At 44.0% G+C, this 22459-nt stretch overlaps 1 protein-coding gene across 1 annotated transcript in view; it reads left to right on the forward strand.

The window, feature by feature from the left end:
- RNF157 (ring finger protein 157) overlaps positions 1–22459 on the forward strand; it is a 113612-nt gene that overhangs the window by 85443 nt on the left and 5710 nt on the right. Inside the window, exons 9-18 of the mRNA XM_056855935.1 lie at positions 746–817; positions 4571–4730; positions 5126–5238; positions 8501–8739; positions 8993–9101; positions 10111–10222; positions 11473–11657; positions 12527–12592; positions 15018–15066; positions 18795–18905. Coding sequence (XP_056711913.1) covers positions 746–817; positions 4571–4730; positions 5126–5238; positions 8501–8739; positions 8993–9101; positions 10111–10222; positions 11473–11657; positions 12527–12592; positions 15018–15066; positions 18795–18905 — 1216 coding nt within the window. The remainder of the gene's footprint in view (positions 1–745; positions 818–4570; positions 4731–5125; positions 5239–8500; positions 8740–8992; positions 9102–10110; positions 10223–11472; positions 11658–12526; positions 12593–15017; positions 15067–18794; positions 18906–22459) is intronic.

Here is a 22459-nt window from a genome sequence, read left to right on the forward strand (position 1 = left end):
TTTGGGGGAAAGATGGCCTGCGTGCCCCGCTTCCCATTCTGGGGACCCTAATAAGGGGTTTTGGGGGGAGGCCAGGAATGGTTAAGCCTGGTTTGGCCTCCTCCCAAGTGGCAGGGGACCACACGGTTGGCTGCCGCCCACGTGGGTCCCAGCATACTGCCATCTCAGGCTGCACCCAGCAGGCGGGTTGGGTGCAGGAGGTGATCAGCTGGCAGACGGGTCAGCTGATCCCTGGATCCCACCCTCCATGCTTGCCAATGCCTAACGCTGTAATCAATAAAGTTGTGGCCTGTTTACTCCAGCTGCCGTGTCTGTCATTCTTGGAAGACCACGCCCTCCGTCCCCAGGGTGGGGTTGGCCCCTGGGAGGGGTCGTGGGCCCCGTCCCCCCGTTCCGTTCCCTCCCCCATAGGGTTGGGGCCGCAATGAGCCTTAGAGAAAGGGAAAGGGAGCTCATGGAGAAAGGTGACCCAGCCAAGGATAGCTTTAGTTCGAATCAGTAAGGTACCATCCCCTACATATAATGGAGGAATTCTTGTGGCTAGAGCCAAGCAGAAAATTCCTCACAGTGTCGAACAGTGTGTGTTCAAGTGGGCTGAAGGTGATAGTCATCTTTTGATGCAGGAAAGATAGCACAGGAAGAAGGAACTTTTTTTGCTAGTGAGGCAGTTGTAATCTGTATTCCTGGAGATGTCCATATTTCAGCTTCTGCTTTCTTCTGCAATTTGTACTGATTTATTTTACAGGTGGATGGTGTGAGCTACCTGCTTCAGGAAATCTATGGAATAGAAAACAAATACAACACACAAGATTCCAAGGTAAAAATTGAATTTGAAAATACAGGTAAACTATCCAGGCCCAACAAGGTTTTTAAATAAATGAAAATACAAGAGGCTGCAATTTTAACTGGAGGGTACTTCATGCTTTGCCTGTTGGCTCTTTTTCCCACACAAGGTCCCCTAACTTCACCACTCCTTGAGATTCTGGATATGCAAATAATAATTAGGACCTTGGGTGAGGAGAAGCAGTTGGGGAGATTATTCTGAGCAGAAAAACAGCAGGCAGAGAGAGGATTAAGAATCTACCCCTCACTCCTCCATACAAGATCATATCCTCCAAAGATTACTTTACATTTTTAAAAAAAGTGTGTGTGGGGGGGGACTTTATATATATTTGTGTTCAAGTGATAGAGAGAAGAGGTTAGTTCTTGGGTTTTTCCACTTTCTTATTTTCCTCGCTTGTGAGTTCCTAGTTTTTTTGGGGAGGGGTCTGTTCTATACATGTTTTGCTCCCTCTAGTCGTCAATTCAATATTATATCAGTTTATGTCCTGCATATCTCCCTGCAGATTTAAACTGAAGGTTTTTATGTTGGACATAAATCAATATAATATCAAATCAACCAGTAGAGGGAGCAAAACACATGCAGAACAACAACAACAACAAAAACCCAAAGGAACAGGAACACACAAGTGAGGAAAATGAGAATGCGGGAAAACCCCTTGTCTGTCACCTTCAGATTATTTTCCTTTTTTACTTTTATGTGTGTTTGGAGACGTGTACTCTGCATACATACATGAGGCCCACTTTCCAATTTGAGTCCAAAATCACACTAGGCTAGCACATGCCATAAGAAAGAATTTTCCTTCCCATCCTCTCTCACTCTTGTGATAAAACTGCTGCTGGCTTAGGTTCTACACCCAGTTTAGGGAAGGTCGCCAATCTAGGCACTAATGCACAGAAACAGCTATAAAGGGGGGGGGGGAAGAATCCAACACAAAGGTTCTGAATTAGGATTCATCAAGAGATTTAATATTATCTGTTCAACAGGCTTGAGTAGAGCCTTGAGTTTCCTCATTCACTATATATGCTAATAGCTCAGTGTGATCCACCCTTTATGGATTTTAAATTGTTATAAGTGTCTCGTGCTGCTCCTTCCTTGATTAATTCTGACTCTATATTTATCCTATTCCGCCCATCTATCTAAAGTTAGGAATAGCCCTCACCTACTCTGACTAGCTTGATTCCTCTTTAATTAGTTGTTGTTTCTAGCCAGCCTCCTTTTGTAACATCTCTTCTCTCCCACCTTTCTGTTGTTTGTAATTTTGAATGTAAATATATCTGTGATGGATGTGCATTATGAACATCGGGTGAAGTTTGCTCTGAATTGCAAAAAGGCATTCTGGAGTAAATGTTCTTCGTCTTTAAGGCGTCACGGGATTTCTGTTTAATTTAGCTGCAAGTGAATCTGCTGACACAATGGCGAAGCTCTTCCACAAGCTTGGAAGGAAAAATGAGAATTCATATACAATAAAGTTTACTAAGGGGAATAATACAAGCAGATGACTTCCAGAATCAGCACACTGGAGCAGTCATAACAATATTGATGCAGGTTCCCGATATAAGTCCAGCTCCCAAAGCATGGATCTGAACATCTAGGCAACAAAATAAACTAGAATGTAATCTAAGAGAAAGAGTAGCAGAGATGTTTAGCATGCATCCAGAAGGGGTACTTCAGTAGTTACACAAGCCAGGGTTGTTTGGAGCCAGTCAGAAGTATGATTGCAGGGTCTCCAATTCACCAGTGGGGAGGAGAGGCAATTCACCAGTGGGGAGGAGAGGCAAGGAACATGTAACATGTTCTGTAAAGGTTCTGTAAAAACATATAGAGGCAGCAGGAACGGAAAGGGCTTGGGGAAAATTTCTGGCCCCATTTATAGTGTGTTTTAAAAATCCAGATTTAGGGAGAGGCAGGTGAGCAACCCCGTGATGCAGAGTGGTAAGCTGCAGTACTGCAGTCCAAGTTCTGAGTTCGATCCCACCGGAAGTTGGTTTCAGGTAGCCGGCTCAAGGTTGACTCAGCCTTCCATCCTTCCGAGGTTGGTCAAATTAGTACCCAGCTTGCTGGGGGTAAAGGGGAGATGACTGGAAGGCACTGGCAAACCACCCCATAAACAAAAGTCTGCCTAGTAAACGTCAGAATGTGACGACACCCCATGGGTCAGGAATGACCCGGTGCTTGCACAGGGGACCTTTACCTTTACCTTTTAGGTGAGCAACCAGATCAGTCAAATAAAGGAGAAGGGGGTAACTCTTGGGAAAACATTCAAACAAGGAAGGAAAGCAAAGGTATTTAGGTGGGGAGGAAGGGGCTGGAGGTGCTGAGGTGGGAATTTAGCTGTAACTTCAAACATGTTACTTGGGCTGTCTGACCTGTTTGTGGAGAATGCTTATTGTGGTCATTCTTTATAGTCAGGATTGCTAATGCAGTAGGAGTCTTTGTGGCTAAAAGAAAACCTAGTTTGCCCAATACTGGAACAGGCTTGTCTTCTCTCTGGACCTGTGTGACTTAATTAGATGCAGTCTTAATCCTTTTCAGTTTGTTTTTTGTAAATATACTGTGGACCGCCAAAAAGACAAGTAAGTGGGTTCTAGAACAAATCAAACCTGAACTGTCCCTCAAAGCTAAAATGACTAAACTGAGGCTATTGTTCTTTGGTCACATTATGAGAAGACAAAAGTCACTGGAAAAGACAATGCTAAGAAAAGTTGAAGGCAGCAGGAAGAGGAAGGCCCACGATGAGAAAATGGGCCTCTATAAAAGAAACCATGGCCCTCCGTTTGCAAGTCCTGAGCAAGGCTGCTAACGATAGGATGTTTTGGAGGACATCGATTCATAGGGTCACCATGAGTCAAAAACGACTTGACAGCACTTAACACACACACAAATATATACATACACAAATTGAAAGATTCTGATACAAGAACAACAGCTTGTGGAAGAGTGTATGACTAGCAGAGCAATCCTAAGCAAAGTTACACCTTTCTGAGTCCAGTGAAGCCAGTTTCCTCATGATTGTGGAAGACTGTTTGAATTACTGCAGGCTTGTGTTAGTGAAAGAGTAATCTCCTTCCAGCAAAAAAAATTCCAAAGTAAGCAAGACCTAAGATAATGTGGTCTAGAATAAATCAAGCAAATTAAACAACTTGATCTGAAATAAGCAGCTTTTTCCTTTCTATTTGTAAGCTGCCTTGAGTACACATAGTAAAAAAAAATTAAATAACTAAATTTGACCATGTGACATCTGTTAACAACTATGTACTGATACTTCTCAAGTGCTACAGCTTCACCTTCCCCCCCCCCCCAACACACAAAAAACCCTGCTGGCATTTTTCATTGGCCATTTATGCAGGGTCAGTTTTGAAGCTCGCTCAAAGCTCTTTTTTTAAATGCGACCTTTCAAATGCACGGTCCCGATACAAAAGGAGAAATTTTATCCCCACTTGCCTGCTCTTTGTTTGCATAGCCATTAGCAATTGCCGGCTGCATAGCTAACGCGCAGCTGTGATTTTGCATGTTTCCTTGAGGGGATTCTTCCTGCTGGCGGCGGAGCAAACACAAAAGGTCGCGTTGAAGGGGCTCTTAAGCAATGCGAAGCAGGTATGCGCCCGCTTCGTAGTCACTTCCTGAACCACGGTTCCGCGTGAAAAACTCAAAAAAATATGCGGGGCACTTCAGCCTGGAACGCACTGCTAATTACCAAGCATAAATGGCCATTGACCTCCTGTCCAGGTGGCAGAGGACGAGGTGAGCGACAACAGTGCAGAATGTGTGGTCTGCCTCTCGGATGTCCGGGATACACTGATCCTACCGTGCCGCCATCTATGCCTCTGCAACACATGTGCTGATACACTTCGTTATCAAGCCAACAACTGCCCCATCTGCAGGCTACGTAAGTCCTTGTTCTCTTTGATGCCTTGATGTTGATTAAAGGAGGTAGTCTTCGCTTCTCTGGAAAATCAGTGGCTCACCCTGTTTGATCCTTTAATTTTGGGCAATTTAGAGGTAAAGGCAATTAACCTAGCATGCCGAACACATGCAAAGTTCAGTTGTGGCTAAGGACCATTGTATTGCTGCTTACCTTTAGAGGTAAAGAATTATAAGCAGGCTTCTCTAAAGATCTGACCAAGCTGTTCTTTTTTGATCTTGACCAAGTTAGCATGAAATATTCATAAAGAGAACCCTTTAATGACAATCTCTCTCATTTTTAGGATTTGTGCCTTTTCAGTGTTTTGGAGGATGATTTATTCCTTCATTCCCCCCCCCCCCCAATAATTTGTTCTGCAGCATTTCGAGCCTTGCTACAGATCCGAGCGATGAGAAAAAAACTTGGACCCCTTTCCCCTACCAGCTTCAACCCTATCATCGCGTCCCAAACGTCTGACTCAGAAGAACACTCGGTTAGTATTGGTGTGCCAGCAGTTTATATGCTGGGTTTGCCCCCTGCCCTTGCTGATTTGAGACCTAGTGTAGTATAGTGGTTAAGAGCGGTGGACTCTAATCTGGAGAATTGGGTTTGATTCCCCCCTCCTCCACATGAAGCCTGCTGGGTGACCTTGGGCCAGTCACAGTTCTCTCTGAACTCTCTCAGCCCCACCTACCTCACAGGGTGTCTTTTGTGGGGAAGGGAAGGGAAGGTGATTGTAAGCCGGTTTGATTCTCCTTAAAAGGTAGAGAAAATTGGCATATAAAAACCAACTCTTCTTCTTCTTCTGGACTATGAAATGGCTGGGGTACCCAGCTTCTGTTTTTAGGTTGGGTTTTATTCCCCCTTTTTTCTTCCACTATGAAATGGCTCCTGGGTTTGTTGCAATCTTCAGTTTTAGGGGAGAAATGTCCCTATTTTCTAGTTATATAGAAGCTGTTATGGACTAGTTATAGAACCGCTGGCTAGAGAGGAATGTGGAACCTAAGGGAGAGGTACCTCTGTGAGAAGTGTAGCAACAGCATCACAGTCAAGGGTGCAGGAAATCCAAAACTCTCAAAACACACTGGTATGTTTAAAACACTAGTCAGGGATGGGTCAATTCACATTTTATGCAGCAAGCCTGTTTGCTATGTATGTTTGCAAGGTGTGGGAAAGGAATGCATATTTGTGAACATGCAATGGCATGTGCCAGGGACAGATGATTGGCTGTGCACCCCCTACCCTGCTCATATCCATTGCAGGTTTGCAAACACATGCAGGGTAGAAGGGAAAGAGAAGCACTGTTGATCAATATCCAATGGAAAGGAAAAAACAAATAGCCAGAATATGCTACTTTCTCAAAACTGACAGACTACTCAATTGTAGAATGACATTAGTGGACAATATATTCAGTAGAGAAAAAAGAAAGTAATTTACATGGTGTACAATGAACTTATGGGACTCAAGGCCAATTCACACATTATGTAGTTCACTTGGCCATCACAAGGATTTTGGATCAGATGGAAGTTGGAGTTCTGCATTGGAATTCAGTTCCCGGGTATGTGGGCACCAGATTCAGCCCCCCCCCACATGCACACACCCCAATTTTTAATCTGAAATGGACTCAGGAAGCTGCCCTTTGCATCTCCCAGGGTCATTCCAGGTTGGGATGGCAGCCCAGGAGGCAGGATTTAAGCACCCTCATCCCATGACGCACAGTCCCAATCCAAATCAGCCCCCTGAACACCTGGGAACTGGGTTCCAAGCATGGACCTTCCGTGCACACTTGTTGACAGGCCATGTGTCTATCACATGGACTCTACAGCATGTGAACCAGTCCTCAAGATGAGGCTATATCCACTAATGTAAATGGTTTTAAAAGGGGATGAGACAAATACACAGAGAACAGGTCTATCAACTGCTATTGTCTAATGGACTTTCCATGTTTAGAGGACATGAATACATGAAGCTGCCTTATACTGAATCCGCCTTTTGGTCCGTTAAAGTCAGTATTGTCTACTCAGACCGGCAGCGGCTCTCTGGGGTCTCAGGCAGCAGTCTTTCACATCACCTACTTGCCTGGTCCCTTTAACTGGAGATGCCAGGGATTGAACCTGGGGCCTTCTGCATGCCAAGCAGATGCTCTACCACTGAGCCACAGCCCGCCCTTAATACTGGGTACTGAGGGCAACAGAAAGGGAGTGCTGTTACCTTCATGGCCAGCTGCTGAGCTTCTTGGAAGCTTGTGACTGGCCACGGTGAGAAACAGGATGCTGGATTAGTGGACCTTTGATCAAATCTAATCTTACATTCTTATGTTAAGATGAAAGAAGGTAGCCTGTAATAACAACTTTGTTCAGGTTTAGAGCTCCTTTAGCAATTTACTGGGAAAATAAAGTGCATAATCTACCAGTATGGGTCCCAAACTGAAACTGTTGGAACATATATGTCATTCATCGTTTATAACTTTTAAACATTAATAAAGTGCATGCTTGGGGTGGGGGGCAATAGAGAATTATGAGAACATCAGCTAGATAGCTTTCCTGTAAATGTCCAGTGGTATGGCAGTAGAAACAAACAGAATATATGATCCAGAAGCCATGAATAGGAAGAAAGACTAGAGATTTGGAAGCCTCTTTGCCAGTGAGGCACTGAAGGCTCTGATTGTGTACTACAGAGATCTGGATTCTAACCCAGCAATGCAGTCATAGATTTGTCTTATGCAAGTGTGCTTTCCCAGGATTCTGTGCAAAGCTTCCGATACAGAAGAGAGATTCGTCAAGATTAAAGGCCTAATTCACATAAACAGCAGATGAGGTTTTCTAGATTGTACCACTTCTGACTGCAGTTTGGGGGAAATATTCTTATATGTGTCTCTTTTTTTAAAAAAAGTTATAGTTAGAAAAGTAGGTATCGGTGGTAGGATGCCAACCTCCAGGTACTAGCTGGAGATCTCCCGCTATTACAACTGATCTCCAGCCGATGGAGATCAGTTCACCTGGAGAAAATGGCCGCTTTGGCAATTGGACCCTATGGCATTGAAGTCCCTCCCTTCCTCATATCCCGCCCTCCTTAGGCTCTGCCCCAAAAAACCTCCTGCCGGTGGCAACGAAGGACCTGGCAACCCTACTCAGGGAGTAGATTTCTTGCTTGTTAGATTAGTTTTGTATATGCATGGACTTTTTCTTAACGGGAAAGCCTTTAGCTATATGATCTCTTTCCCCCCTCCCCTCCCCCCCAATGCAGTCTGAAGAGATACAGTCCAGACACAACTTCACCACCTCATCTGTGGGTATGAGTAAACTTGGCCTCAGGTTTCACGTTGAGGGCAAGAGCATGTGTTTTGCCCCAATGATTGTGGAAGTTTTGTTTGAATACGTGCAAGCTGTGTCTGGGAGAAAATGTGTGCATATCCATGTTCGTTGTGTGTGTGTGTGTAGCTTCTTGTGCCCTGCATGGCTCTGGCCCCCAATGGCATTCCACTACTCCTAAAGTCTAGCAACTAGTACCTCTCCTTCAAAGATACCAGTCTAAGCAAAACTTAAAATACATTGTTCAGAGAACAGCATGTCAATTAAGCAACTCTGATAGAAGAGTTGCTTATTTCGTAATGGTATCAGCCTCGAGCCTTTACGTACAAGTCAGATTCATTGGGGAGGGACTGGAGCTTGCTGATCTGTCTCAAGCTCCCTTGTTAAACTGTCTTTTGCTCCTGCCGAGAGTGTCCTTCTCACACCCGTCTCCGGTTCCTCCAGTCTTCAGAGAATATCCCTCCTGGCTATGAGGTGGTCTCCCTCCTGGAAGCCCTTAACGGGCCTCTCACTCCATCCCCAGCGGCCCTTCCAGTCCACGTTCTCGGGGACAGCCACGTTTCGGGCATGCTGCCCTCATATGGCAGTGACGGCCACCTGCCTCCCATGAGGACACTCTCCCCCCTTGACCATTTGTCGGATTGTGGTGGCCAAGGACTCAAGCTGAAGAAAAGCCTTTCCAAGTAAGTGACCTGCTCGTCTCTCCCTCCTGCACTGCTGTGGCTGTCCTGCAAACTTTCAAAGGCTGGGTTAAAAATGGCTGGCATCCCTTCTCCTTGAGTTATGTTTACCGTCGGGTGTAATCTGCCTTTCATATGTACTTAGCTAGCTATGCAAGGGCGCTTGTGTCTTTTTGGTGGCTTTCAGCTTTTGATGGCTTTTGCTTTCCTGCATGACTTGTGTTAGTGGGTTGATGGATTTCTTTCTTTTGCCCAGATCAGTCTCCCAGAATTCCTCTGTACTTCATGAAGAAGAAGATGAGAAGTCCTGCAGCGAATCTGAAATCAGGATCTCCAGGAGAAAGTCTCCTCGTCATCATGAAGAGGTGATGTTTTTTGTTTCGTATAAGGCCTTTTATGCAGGGATGTTTCCCTGCGGTCACCCCCACTGACTGCTTTGGGGCTTCCTTTTGATTATGCATGCCTTTTCCAACCATCAGAGGTCGCCTCACTCTCCCCACACATTTTTCCCGCTTTTTCCAGATTCTGGCTAAAACAGGATCTGGAAAACAAGGGGAAAACGCACGGGGAGAGCAAGGTGATCTCTGTCGGGCGGAAAAGGCATGCATAATCAAAAGGAAGCCCTGAAGCAGTTGGCGGGGGTGACCACAGGGAAACGTCCCTGCATAAAAGGCCTAAAAGGGTTTGGGGTCTCTTTCAAACATTATCTCAGCTTCTGCTTGGCTCTTTTCCCCCTGGGAACTAAGACTGCATTCAGTCAACATGATAAACCATGGTGCATAAACTGTAGTTTGATCAAAACCAGTTAGTGGTAACTGTTGAATGCAGGTGGTCCAACAGACTGAGGTTTATCGGCCGGCCCTATAAACTTAGCATTACAAACTAGGGTTTGTACTAACTGTAGGTTGTTGTGATGTCTGTATTCACAAACCATCATTAGGGTAGCGCTGCCCTTCACAGCCATTGGGCCAGAAATGGAGAGGACTTTCCCCTTTCTGGAGGAGGGAGAAGAGGCAAGAAGCAGACAAGCCAGGAGTTGTTACTTGCATCTTGTAAATAACCAAGAGTTGATTGTACCAACCCCCGATTAAACCATTTTAATCATGATGTCTGATTGCAGCTAGTCTCTGTAGAACAGACACTGGGAGGGGAGGTTCTGCAGTTTGCCTGTCAAAGCTAACGTGAGCTGAATACAATGGCTTTGGTAGTCAGCCAGAGGATTGCCACTCAGCCTGTAATAATGGTTCATTCACTGGAAATAACAGCATGGGTTTTTTAAATCATTGTTAGCCACTTAAGAATCTCATATCAAAAGTAGGATAATTAAAAAAAACAATTCACAATTTTCCTCTTTGCTTTTGGTATGTTTTCCAGGAATGTGGTGTAACTCCTGAGAGTGAAAACCTTACGTTATCCTCATCAGGTGCAATAGACCAGTCTTCGTGTACAGGGACACCTCTTTCTTCTACCATCTCTTCCCCAGAAGGTACAATAGAAGAGGCTACTTGTCTTGCCACGTCACTGACACACTCCTTGACACGCACACACATGAACACATGAAGCTGCCTTATACTGAATCCAACCCTCATTCCATCAAAATCAGCATTGTCTACTCAGACGGGCAGCGGCTCTCCAGGGTCTCAGGCAGAGGTCTTTCACATCACCTACTTGCCTGGTCCCTTTAACTGGAGATGCCGGGGATTGAACCTGGGATCTTTCGCACATTCTGGGTTTCCCTGAGAAAAGTCACTCTCCAGTTCCCTGCTCTCCCACCCCCCATCCTGCACTCCTTGGAGAGGAAGGTCTGCATAGCCTGAACTCAGTATCTAATGCACACTCAGAATGCATCTGAGGTTTAAAAAATGGCTTTGCCAAAATGCCACCTTTTAGAATAATATTTTCTGGGGATTGTGTTAATTAGCTAATGGTGATACTATACTTTATTATTATTTATTTATTTGGATTTACATCCCGCCCTATAGGAAGACCCAACAAGAGATGGATTGACTCAATAAAGGAAGCCACAGCCCTCAATTTGCAAGATCTGAGCAAGGCTGTTAAAGATAGGACATTTTGGAGGACAATGATTCATAGGGTCGCCATGGATGGGCTCAGGGCGGGTAACATCAGCATACACCATAAAATACAATAAAACATTCCATTCATACAGTATTAATTTAAAACCAACAGATTTCCAGTTAAAATCCAATTAAAACAGAAATAAGGTGGCTCTCAGATTTGGCATGCAGGGTCTTGGCCAACTCAGGAGGAGCAGCCAGTCTCCCCCACTTAAATACTGGAAAAGAACATGGGCGGGGGGAGATAGGGAGGCCAGCTCTGATGGAAAACTGTTGCTGCCCTCAACCATAGGCCTGGTGGAATATCTTGGTCTTACAGGTCCTGCGGAACTGGGTAAGATCCTGCAGGATCCTCTATATACTGTTCCTAAATATTTGGAAGCAGCTCAGATAGATAAGTAAATTTATTCACAGGTATTGAGTTGAAGGAACCTGTTGATGAACGGGCCAAGGACTTGTGTGCAGGTGTCAGATGCGTTATTAGACTAGAAGAAATAAGGCACGAAGCCTAAAGTTCAGAGGGCAACAGAATGGGCAGTTTGGGTTTAACTTCCGAAATTCTTAGGGGGATTTGGGACCCAATAGCAAACGTATTGCTGATAACCAGTCTCCGTAACGTCTCCATGTCTTGCGTGCTCCCCTGCCCTCTTTTCCCTAGGTCCTGTCAGCAGTAGTCTGGCACAGTCGGTCATGTCGATGGCCTCCTCCCAAAGCCAGCACTCCGAGATCAGCACTGACACCATGTCTTCTATGTCTGGCTCATATGTGGCTCCTGGCACTGAGGAAGAGGGGGACATGATCCCTTCCCCCGCTGTTGCCAGTGGGATACCATCAGAAGGAGATGTGAGTGTGGCCAAGCCCCTCCAAGCTGCATGTGGTACAAACTGTGGTGTTTTGCAGGTGATATTCACAGTTTCTGTCTTCATTGGAAACCACCATTATCTGCAGGTATTACATACTAGGGCAGGGTTCGCCAGCATAGTGCCCTTGGGCATCATGGTGCACACCAACACCTTTTCTGGTGTCTGCCAAGTGTTTTTAGGAAGCGGTGTGGGGCCAGGTAGGGCTTTTGCCCAACGAGACTTCTGGTTGACGATTGGAGATTTGATAGGCTGTGCGGATATTGCTTTGCTAGCAGCTGCCACCACAGCATGAGGGTCTACACTGTGTTACTAAAGTTAAGCTGTAGCAATCATTTTGTGGCTGGCTCTGCCTCCTGCGGCAGCCATTTTGTGGCAGCCATGTTGTTGCATCATGCCATGTCAGAATTCCAAATGTGCCTGCAGGGTGAGAAAAGTTGGGAGACCCCTGTATTAGGGCAATTCAAGGACTTCAAAATCCTTGTGACACTTTAAGCATATACTGGTTTTTAAAAGGAGTTAAAACCATTTTGAGGTCTGGTTGGAACACAGTGGCTATATGGCTCATCTGACATTTAAGATGGCAGCAACATGTGTAGCCCCGATGTTGGATACAATTTTATGTATGCGCTGCTCATGAGTGACATAAGCTGGAACAGTGATGACAGCCAGACATAATATCTGTGCCTTGTTGGCGTTCTCATTAAGAGGACAGAAGAAAAGCAGGTGAGATGCATTGATGTATGGTGTGTAGGAGTGGATGCTACTTATGCAGTTTTCTAGATGGCCTTAAACATCTATACAGGCTATTTTACAGTAAGTCTAAGTTTACTTTCTCTCTCTTTCTTTTAGTCAACTCCTGTTGAATCTCCAGATGCAAATTTTGTTAGTATTTCAGCAGAGGAGCGAGACGTTGAGGTAAAGATACAAACTTTTATTTAACTGTCGGGATCTGAGGGAGGAGAGTGACAAATACCCTTTGATATAAATGCTAATTGTGGCCAGGTGATTGTCCTTTGGGGGATTTATATGGCCTGGCATGAAGAATGCTGGTGAGAGACAAAGAATGTCAAGAAAAACTGTAGTCAGAAAATGGGGATGTAGGGACTGGTCAAAGGAATTAGTAAGCTGGTTGGAGAAGGATCCCTGATGAGTCCTAAGATGGAATTGATTCAGGACCACCCTTGAATGAGGTAACTTTTGTAACTGTCTGATAGGTCACATCAGTGAGAAGTAATAAGAGTGTGGACCAGTGAGGGGACATTGACTAATTTGTATCATCATGGACAGAACTTGTTAGGTGAACCTGTTCTCTAGAGTCTATTCCTTTTTGCCCAGGTGGAACATCTTTATATCTCTGTGGCTGGGACTACTATCCTAGGGGTGAATAATACCAAATTTGAGACTCACGAGCAACAGTGCCTACGTGGTCAAAGTACCACCACGCTGGGTTTCATCTACAATCTCTGGCTGTGTTCATTCAACCAGCCTGATGCAGTCTGCTTGGTTCTTGTATTGTAACCACTCCTTTATAATTGCTCAAATAGAAGCTAGCTATATGCTGTTGGCATATCAAGTTACAGTTCAGTCAAAAGCCACAGTACCAGACTGAGGTTCTGAGATCATTCAAAAGACATTGTGAATGAAGAAGAAAAGTTGGGTTTTATATGCCGACCTTCTCTGCCACTTAAGGAAGAATCAAACTGGCTTACAATCTACTTTCCTTCCCCTCCCCACAACAGACACCCTGTGAGGTAGATGGGGCTGAGAGAGTGTGACTGGCCCAAGGTTACCCAGCTGGCTTCATGCGTGGGAGTGGGGAAACAAATCCACGAGATTAGCCTCCGCCACTCAGTGGAGGAGTGGGGAATCAAACCCCATTCTCCAGATCAGAGTCCACTGCTCCAAACCACTGTTCTTAACCACTACACCATGCTGGCTCTCATAAGGTGCGTGAATGAGACTGATAAATGTACAATCAAGGAAATTACATAGACAACGCTACCTACACTCTGGAGGGACATTCAGACCTGTAATCTGAAATGCTACACTCCAGCAGGACTTGCGTGGTGTACAACCCTGATTGCCATAAGTGGTATGGGAAGCTGAATCAGAGAAATTCTTTCTCTGGTGTAAGCCACTTTGAGACTCCTTACAGTAAAGAAAAGCAGGGAGTAAAAACCAACTCTTCTTCTATAAAGAATAGCTTACTTCAGCTTTCCTCAAATAAGGGTCCAGGAACTCCAGTGTATCCATAATGCTACAAAGTTTTCATAAGGCGGAGGGTGAGCCCTTTTCATGCTGTCTGGCTAATGTGGAATATGGAGCCTTCTCACGTTTTTTTGCAATGGGAGTGCAGCTCATATTGCTGCTGATAACCCATTGTCACCTAGCTTACAGAGCACCTCAGCAGTAGCCAGGAAATATTCTGGTTGATAGCTGGGAAAGAAACCACTAGCTCTTCCTAGGAATACTAGATGTTCGGGTTTTGTGTGATGCTGGTCTTTTTCTATTTCTTTGAGTAGTTCCAAAAGTTTTTTCCAAGCCCCTTCCCTAGCTAGAAGTTATTAATTAATAAGGAACACTCTTGCTGTCTAGAGTGAAGGGGTGAGAGTGATTAAGAAGAAGAGTTGTTTTTTATATGCTGACTTTCTCTAAGGAAGAATCAAACCGGCTTACTATCACCTTCACTGCCCCTCCCCACAACAGACACCCTGTGAGGTAGGTGGGGCTAAGAGAGCTCTGTGATTAGCCCAAGGTCACCCTTCACATGTAGGAAAGGGGAAACTAATCCAGTTCACCGGATTAGCCTTGGCCGCTCATGTGGAGGAGTGGGGAATCAAACCCGGTTCTCCAGATCAGAGTCCACTGCTCCAAACCACCGCTCTTAACCACTACACCATGCTGGCTCTCAATTAGACATTAGGCTACAGTCTTTTTTTGTTGTAGTATTGGCTGCTCTCTGAGCCCAAACCTTGTAGACCCAGATATTCCAAACATTGAAGTGTAGCATGTAAGGGTATTGTTTTGAAGAAGTAAGAGAATAGAAGCCTCTGCAGGGCATACATAGCTTGCCACACATGCTTTGAAAAGAGTCTGTCTGGCATGTGGTGTGTGTCGGTGAAAGAGGAGGTGGTCTGCAAAAAAATTCAAATCAAAATGAGGGTCCTTGGATTACTTTGACGTAAGAACCACTTGTTTGTTTCACATGGAGCAAGTTCTTTTCTTAACCACCTCTGACAGAGGAAACCTCATTCTGTCTAGGAAACTTCTGTTCTGTTTTCTTCAGTGCATCCGAGGGTCTTTATTTTTAATATTCATGTTTTGTCAATTTTTGTGGCAGGGGAATGATGTCATGGAGGAGGAGGATGGCTCCCCCACACAGGAAGACGGTAACAGAGAATGGACAATTACTCCTTGTTTCATGTTGTTTGGTCATATTACCTAGCTGACAGTGTTCACAAGGGAAAGGGGAGTGAGTAGGTTCTGGTCAAGCTGGCTTGCCCCATTTATTTGAATGGGTATCTACTAGGAGATGGGAAGGGGTCCATAGAACAGGACGAGGTTCACTCATCTGTACAGAAAAGATATCAAAGAAAGATTCGTAGGGGAGATGTGAATGGATGGCAGAAAACAATAAGTGTTTTATTTTGAGTAAAAAAATGTGAGGTTCAGTGTTCCTCAAAGTAATTCAGTAAGCAACAGAGTTTCTGACATTTTAAGACTTGTGCCTGTTTGTTCTCCCTCCCTTCCTTTTGCCATTCCATTTCTTATCCCAGAATAGGGTTTAGGGAGTTGGTTATAAGAGAATGAGATCAGGGCTGAATCCAAAAGCGAATGGACACTCCAAATATTTGGGATGTTATTTCTTCCTGAGATTTTGTAGTGGACTGCAGTCTTCCCAAAGATGAAGTTCCCCTCGGGGAGTTTAGGTCCCAGCTACAACATCCTGTCACTGCTATCTCTTAACGATTGTATGGTTTTCTTCTGAGCTTCCTAGAGCCAGTGACACATTGCACACATATAGCAGATGCCCAATAGCTGCTTCTTGACGGGAACAGCAGCTTCAGGAGAGTGATCTGAGGTGAAAGGATACATGTTTAACAATTTATCTGCCACTTCCAGTATTTAAATTGTTCCCAAATAGCTTGTTTGCTCACTTACATTCACATATGCGCACATGCACGCACGCACGCACACACAACAGGCAGAATTCAAATATATGTCTGGAACTCCATAGAAAGGAAAGCACCTTGGAGAGCTGATCTGGAAGAGTGAAACAGCAGGTGAGGAAAGGGTTGGGTTAAGCACCAACTCCCACCCTGCACCACTTTTGTCTCCAGATTCCCCTAGCTGTTGGGCTTTTATTACATGTAAATGCTCGTCACTCGAGGAGTGCCATGGTGCTTGCTGTTATTCTAAGCTGAGGATCGTCAACCAGTCTGATTCCGCCATCACTGCCAGTGTCCTTGTGGAAGCCATTGGTGGAATTGAGTGTGCTTTTCTGCCTTTCCTCCTCATCTCCTGCCCACATTAGGTCAGAATGGATAGACCCCAGATTTCATTTATATGCAATGGGAGCTTTTCCACTTGGGGGCATACATGGCCACCCATGATTACTTGTAGCTGGAAGACTCTGATAGGAGAGATAGAAGCTGACATTGACAAACCACGCTTGCGAATAAAACATGCATATTAGCTGCTTCCAGATTTGTGTGTAGGGGTTGATGATTCTGCCCATTCTTGTTTCATGCTACTGCTCCTTTACGTAGGTTTAGCTTAAAACCTCCAGGAAAAATGGACCAAATTTACCAATAACCATCGTAAACTGCCCTTTTACTGAGCTTTGTGGAAGCTATTTATTCAGGTGAATAGGAGACTGCCTGGCTGGTTGTGTCTCCCTTGCAAAATTTTGTTTCATCTGTGTACAGTTACCAGGCAGTGAATGCCTTTTTAGGTAGGGTATGATATCACTGTTCAAGGAGACCCCTCTCCATGGGTCAGGAAATGCCATTCTCCTTCTTTTCCCCTCTTCCGCTGCCCCTCCATGGCTGATGCTTCTGCTTTAGTGCCATCTGCGCTTTTGGAATTTCCGTGGTTTGCATGCTTACCTCCTACATTCAGCCAAATACTTCAGCAGACACTCAGCAGCCCGATCCATAAACTGGTTAAGCCCATGTCCTTGACTGCTGATCAGTTTTGCTTCTTAAATCATCGAGCCCAATGTTTTGAGTGATTCTGTTGCCATAAAAATTCATTTTATTTTGGAATGACGATAATGGACGGACTTTTAAATGGCCCAGTGGAAGGGAACATCGACACAGCTGTTGTTCAGGAAGGCCAGATTTGATGTTTCAGTGTTTTGCTCGCTCTTTGCCAATCTTTAAGGTTGAACGGGGATGTTAACCAGATGAAGGTATGGAGACACCATGCTTTACTTAAAAGAACTACCTAAAGCATTCTTGTGTTTTTTTAAAAAATTATTTCAGTGGTTGAGTGAATTGGCATATATATGGTTAAGATCTTCTAACTCAGCCTTTTCCCCCTTTTTTTAAAAAGCAGACCTGGTGTTGTAAGAGCTTTGGTTGACACTTGAATTGAATGGCAATATTGCTTTTAGTTAAGTCCCGTATATTGCTCCCTTTTCTTTATGTGTATGGCTCTATTTTGTGGTTTTAAAAAAACTACATTTATAAAAAAAAATTAACCAGAAATGTTAATGTGAAGAAATGTAAGGAATTTCTTTCTGTACAGCCATGGCGTTGTAAAATAAACAACTGAAGAAGAAAAGGGGGGGGGGGGAGAAACTCAACCTAAAAGTTAAAGGAAACCAAAGGGGTTGAGCTAAACACTATCTACTATAACAAAAAATACATTAATTTTATTATATATTGTGCACAATTGTATTTAAAAACACAGGGCCTAAAACAAGGCTTCCTAAAACATTTATGTGTGTTTTAGGAAGCCTTATTTTAGGCCCTGTGTTTTTAAATACAATTGTGCACAATATATAATAAAATTAATGTATTTTTTGTTATAGTAGATAGTTTGCTCAACCCCTTTGGTTTCCATTGTAAAATAAACATCATTGTTTACTAGGTCAGGGCCTTATCACAAGTGATGTAGTCTGGAATGCGTTACATGTGAATTTTAGTCGCCGCTTCAGAACGTAAAGAGGGCTATTCTAAAATATATACTTGATTGCTTAGATAGCATATGAAACTGCAATGATAGTTGTATGAGGAGGTGTGTGAGCAGCCATTTTAGATGTTAAGAAAGCAGCATGGATGAAACACAACACAACTGTAATTTTTGCTTAAAAGCTATTGTGTCTAGAGCATCTCATAAGAAACTTTAGGATTGTAAAGGTTTTATATCAGTAAAACCATCATGCCAAGAGGCAAAGAATCCTGGGAATCATACTTCTGTAAAGGTTATGAGAATTTTGTTAGAGATCCCTAACATCTGCCCACAGAACCAGAACTCCCAGAGTTCCCTGTTGGGAGTGAATGACAATTTGGTTGTTTTAAGTATATGGTATGGATATGTCCAGCAATACGTAATGTTAATCATGTTTTCTTTTTGCAACAGTGTGAGATTTTTGTTGCGTTGCATTGGGTAGGGAGGTGACAATTTATTAGGCTATCAAATTAGGGAAAGGGTGTGGATTTTCAGCAGTCACATAACCTCTGAAAGTTCAGATGCTGGCCAGAGGTCTGCAGAAATATGAGCTGGAGGTACTCATAAGCTGTTATAATATCCCCCTGCTGTTCTTATACGCTACTTCTGTGCCTGCTTGCTTATTGTCTCGACAGACACAGTCAAATTTCTTGCTGTATCCCATGTATCTTCCTCACTGGCCAAACACCCAAACCCCAAAACTTGTCTTGGAATAGATGAAAATGGAGGCAGTTGAGGAAACAAGTCAGGATGGCTTAACGCAGACGCATCGCAACCGAACTCCTTATTGTCCACTCTCTACCCTGTTGGCTTTTGCTGAGGGGTGTTTTTTCCTCCCCGACCCTGATAACAAACTGTTGTATTTTTCCATTACTTTAGCAAGGGGAAAAAATTAAAACGAAGCCCCCTCCCCTCTCTAACTACATTAACTCCCTTACAGGCCAAAGGACAGGCGCATTCCTAGGTATGGAGTGTGACAATAACAATGACATTGGCAACGCAAGCGTGAAAGCTCTGGACAATAAGCTGTGCTCTGAGGCCTGCTTACCTGGTGAGTGGCAGTCTGCTGAACATGAACTTTGTGGGTGTAGGGCGGCGGGAGGGGAATCTTTCATGCCCCTCGCCCTGAATACCTGTCACCTGCCTGCCAGCAAGCATCACATAACATTTGTGTATCTGTACAATTACGCAGCATGTAGCCGTAAGCAGCAAGAACAGTGCTCAGCTATGGCACCTTGAGCCACAGTGTCTTCCCTGACTACTCTACATTACACTACAGTGTAGAGATAAATGATAGGTTCCCCAGCTTTTAGGACAGTTTTTGATGTGATATTTTCCAAAGAACCCTGGGAACTGTAACTTGTTTTTCCTGAGGGTACACAACATTCTCCCTTAGAATTTCTTTTAACCCCAGCCTGCAGCATGGGATCCATTTCTAATTTTTACTGTATATATTCTTCTCTGGACTTCCCCTGCCCCTGCCTCTTCTTTCTTCCTCTCTCTCATACTTTCTCCCCCCCCCAATGTCCCCCTCTGTAAAGATTTTAAAAAATTACATGTCAAGAGAAAGATCTGTGTGGCTTGGCTGTACATTTTTATCCTATCTTTCCTCCCAGAAGGTAGCATGTATGGTTCGTCCTTCCTCCATTTTGTCTCCTCAGCAACCCTGTGAAGTAGTTTAGGTGAAGAGTGAGTGATGGGCCCAAGGTCACCCAGAAAGTTTCATGGCTGAATGGGAATCAAAACCCAGGTCTTTCCAGTTCTAGACCAGCACTGTAACATAACACCATACTGGCTGGGGCCAAGTCATCTTAGGCTGGATGTAACTCATGGAGTCCCATCCGACAACCGTGTGGGCTCTAGCACCCCATCATGGAATTGTAGTTACCATGATTTCTTCAAAAAAATCAATTTTAACTTTGTAGTTTAGACACACCCTTATGTGAATGGCCTAAAGGACACGGCTTGCTTTCAGATCTGAGCCTGATCCAGACTTCAAGGTTCTCCCTAGACGAGATTAAGAATGGTGGGATAAATTGCCAGTCCCTAGATAGGGCTGTAGGAATTATAGCTTAATCAGTGGTTTAGTTGTCTTTTTGCCATAGAATCATAGAGCTGGAAGGGGCCAAACAGGCCATCTAGGCCAACCCCTGCTCAATGCAGGATCAGCCTAGAGCATCCCCAACAAGTGCTTGTCCAGCCTCTGCTTAAAGACTGCCAGTGAGAGGGAGTTCACCACCTCCCTAGGTAGCTGATTCCACTGTCGAACAACTCTTACTGTAAAAAAGGAACCTCCCTTGTTTCTTCTCCCAGAAGATCCTCTTTATAACATCTACACAATCCTTTCAGATTCATGCCAAAGTGGAAAGCCAGGCAAGATCCCTATTTCTGCACCAACATTAAACCTCTAATCTTGTATTATTTCTAGTCAATGTACAATACGAATGACCTTTAGGCTTCATTCTTTCTTACAAGTAGTTTCACATGCACATAATCTAGCTACAGCCACATTGAATAGCCTTCAACTGAGCCCCTGGTGTTACATCTCCACCTAACTGTGTTACTAACCCTGGGTGTGTTGCGTTTGTGTCTCTCCTCTCTCATTGATCTCCCCACCCCTAACTGGATTTCATCAGTGTGAAAGTTCATGTTCACTCTACGCCAGCACAGTTTTCATTTGGTCAACTCGCGCTTTCCTCCTTTCCAACTCTCCCTGTTGCTTAACGGATGCAAATTTTACTGACTGTTCTTTATGGGTCTGGATGAGATGCAACGTGGGGGGGAATGTGGTCAGTTTTGTGGACAGGCATTTTGACCTTAGAAGAATTGGTGGCTTTGATTCCAGTGCTGGAAACCATGGCCACAATTCTATACAAGTCCTATTGACATGGATTGGGTTCCATGGGAGACGTCCAGAGAAGAGACGGCGTCCCCAAATTCTGCTGCACTTTATCTTGTATGCTTAGCTCCCGTTGTTTCAGTCCTGATCTTCTCTGGTTTGTGCCCCAAATCTTTAAAACAGAAACATGTCAGACCCAATGATCCCATCAGTAAATTTGTGTCACTTGTGAAACCAGAGCAACCCATAACCTGCTTATCTTACTTTCCCCAAAGCTTCAAGGCTGTAAACTTGAGATATCTGTAAGAATCTTCCTTGTTGGGCTTGTTCACTGTTATTGAGGAGGAAAGCTGTTTTACACACACACACACACACACACACACACTTTTTCTTATATAGATGTCAGCAAACTAACCCTCTTCCTCTGCTAAATGGTCCTGTCTATTTTATAATTTATTCCACTTGGGAAATTCTGTAGCGAATTCAGGCTTTGCTATGGAGCAGCATATGTGGCAGTAGATAAGAGATCCTATAACAATAGTAACAAATGTCATCTTTCTCCTGGGGCAGGAGTCGTTTAAAAGCAGCCACATGCAAGGTCATTTGGAGCAATTAGGTGTAAATGGAGCACCAGTTTCTGACTTTGTACCGTTGGTGCCTCCAAATGATGTGAATCCCTATAAAACCCCAAAGCTGGGCATTGTCCTAACCAAATGCCTTGATTTAATCCCAATTTAGTGTGCATCCATGACCCCTTGCGTTCTTTTAAACTAAGTATTCTCTCTACTTCTGTCTTAACCAAGCTAATAAGGTGAATCAGTCCCTAGTACTATTTTACCATGCAAGCCTTGGGATAGGTTGGCTGCGAATTGCATTAGAGGGTGATGGAATAAATGATCGGAAAAGATTTTCCACGCTCTTGGAACTTTTCAGCTCTTGGAAGCTGAGAAATCAGAGAACTGAGGCTGGCTGCCACTCTTTATCTACAGTCAAGTCACCCCTAGAGGATGCAATGAATATCAAGTAGCAGAAAGGCATGTTGCAAATATAGCAACAGGTTTCGAGCAGTTAGCAGAGATCTGCAAAAAATAAGAGAGAAGCGAAGTGTGGATTTTTTTTTTTGTGCAACCTGAAATGAAATTGAGCCTCTTTTTTACAGCATGTTTTAAATAAGAAAGAATTGTGAACCATATCTTGATCCCAAGTGCCACAGCAAGCTGGTTAAAAAAACTTTTTTACAAAATAGGACAGACACATATGCGAGGTTTTTTAAAAAAATAAATAAATAAAAAGAATAAATTAGGCCAGGTGTCTGTGCTTTTAAATGGGAAAACCATGCACAAAACTGCTAGGATGTGAACATGTGATTAAATATTTTAGAAACATTTCCTTTCCTACAATTGCGTATCCCTTATTGCTGATAAGTGTCCCTAACATTGCCTTGCTGAGGGGGGGGGGATCTCAAACCCAGACACAGTAAAAGGAAAACATGTCTCTGGGCATCAGTGATGCAACATCAGAAGAAGTCCCGTCAGTTGAATCGCCTCTTTGCTATCTCCTCTTACTGCATGGCACTGATTTGCTAGTAATGAATTGGCTAATGATCTCTCACCACTGATTTGCTAGTAAAGTTGTTTGGTGCATGCTTTCCCACACCTCTTATTTCACTGCTAAATTATAAAAGGGGAAGGCCATGGAAGAGGTTTCTTTAAGAGCCTTCCAGCAGAGCCTGTTTTTGTGTATACTTAGTGGAGGAGAGAGTGGAA

The sequence above is a fragment of the Euleptes europaea genome, chromosome 1, assembly GCF_029931775.1.
Source record: "Euleptes europaea isolate rEulEur1 chromosome 1, rEulEur1.hap1, whole genome shotgun sequence".
In the NCBI taxonomy this organism is placed as follows: domain Eukaryota; kingdom Metazoa; phylum Chordata; class Lepidosauria; order Squamata; family Sphaerodactylidae; genus Euleptes; species Euleptes europaea.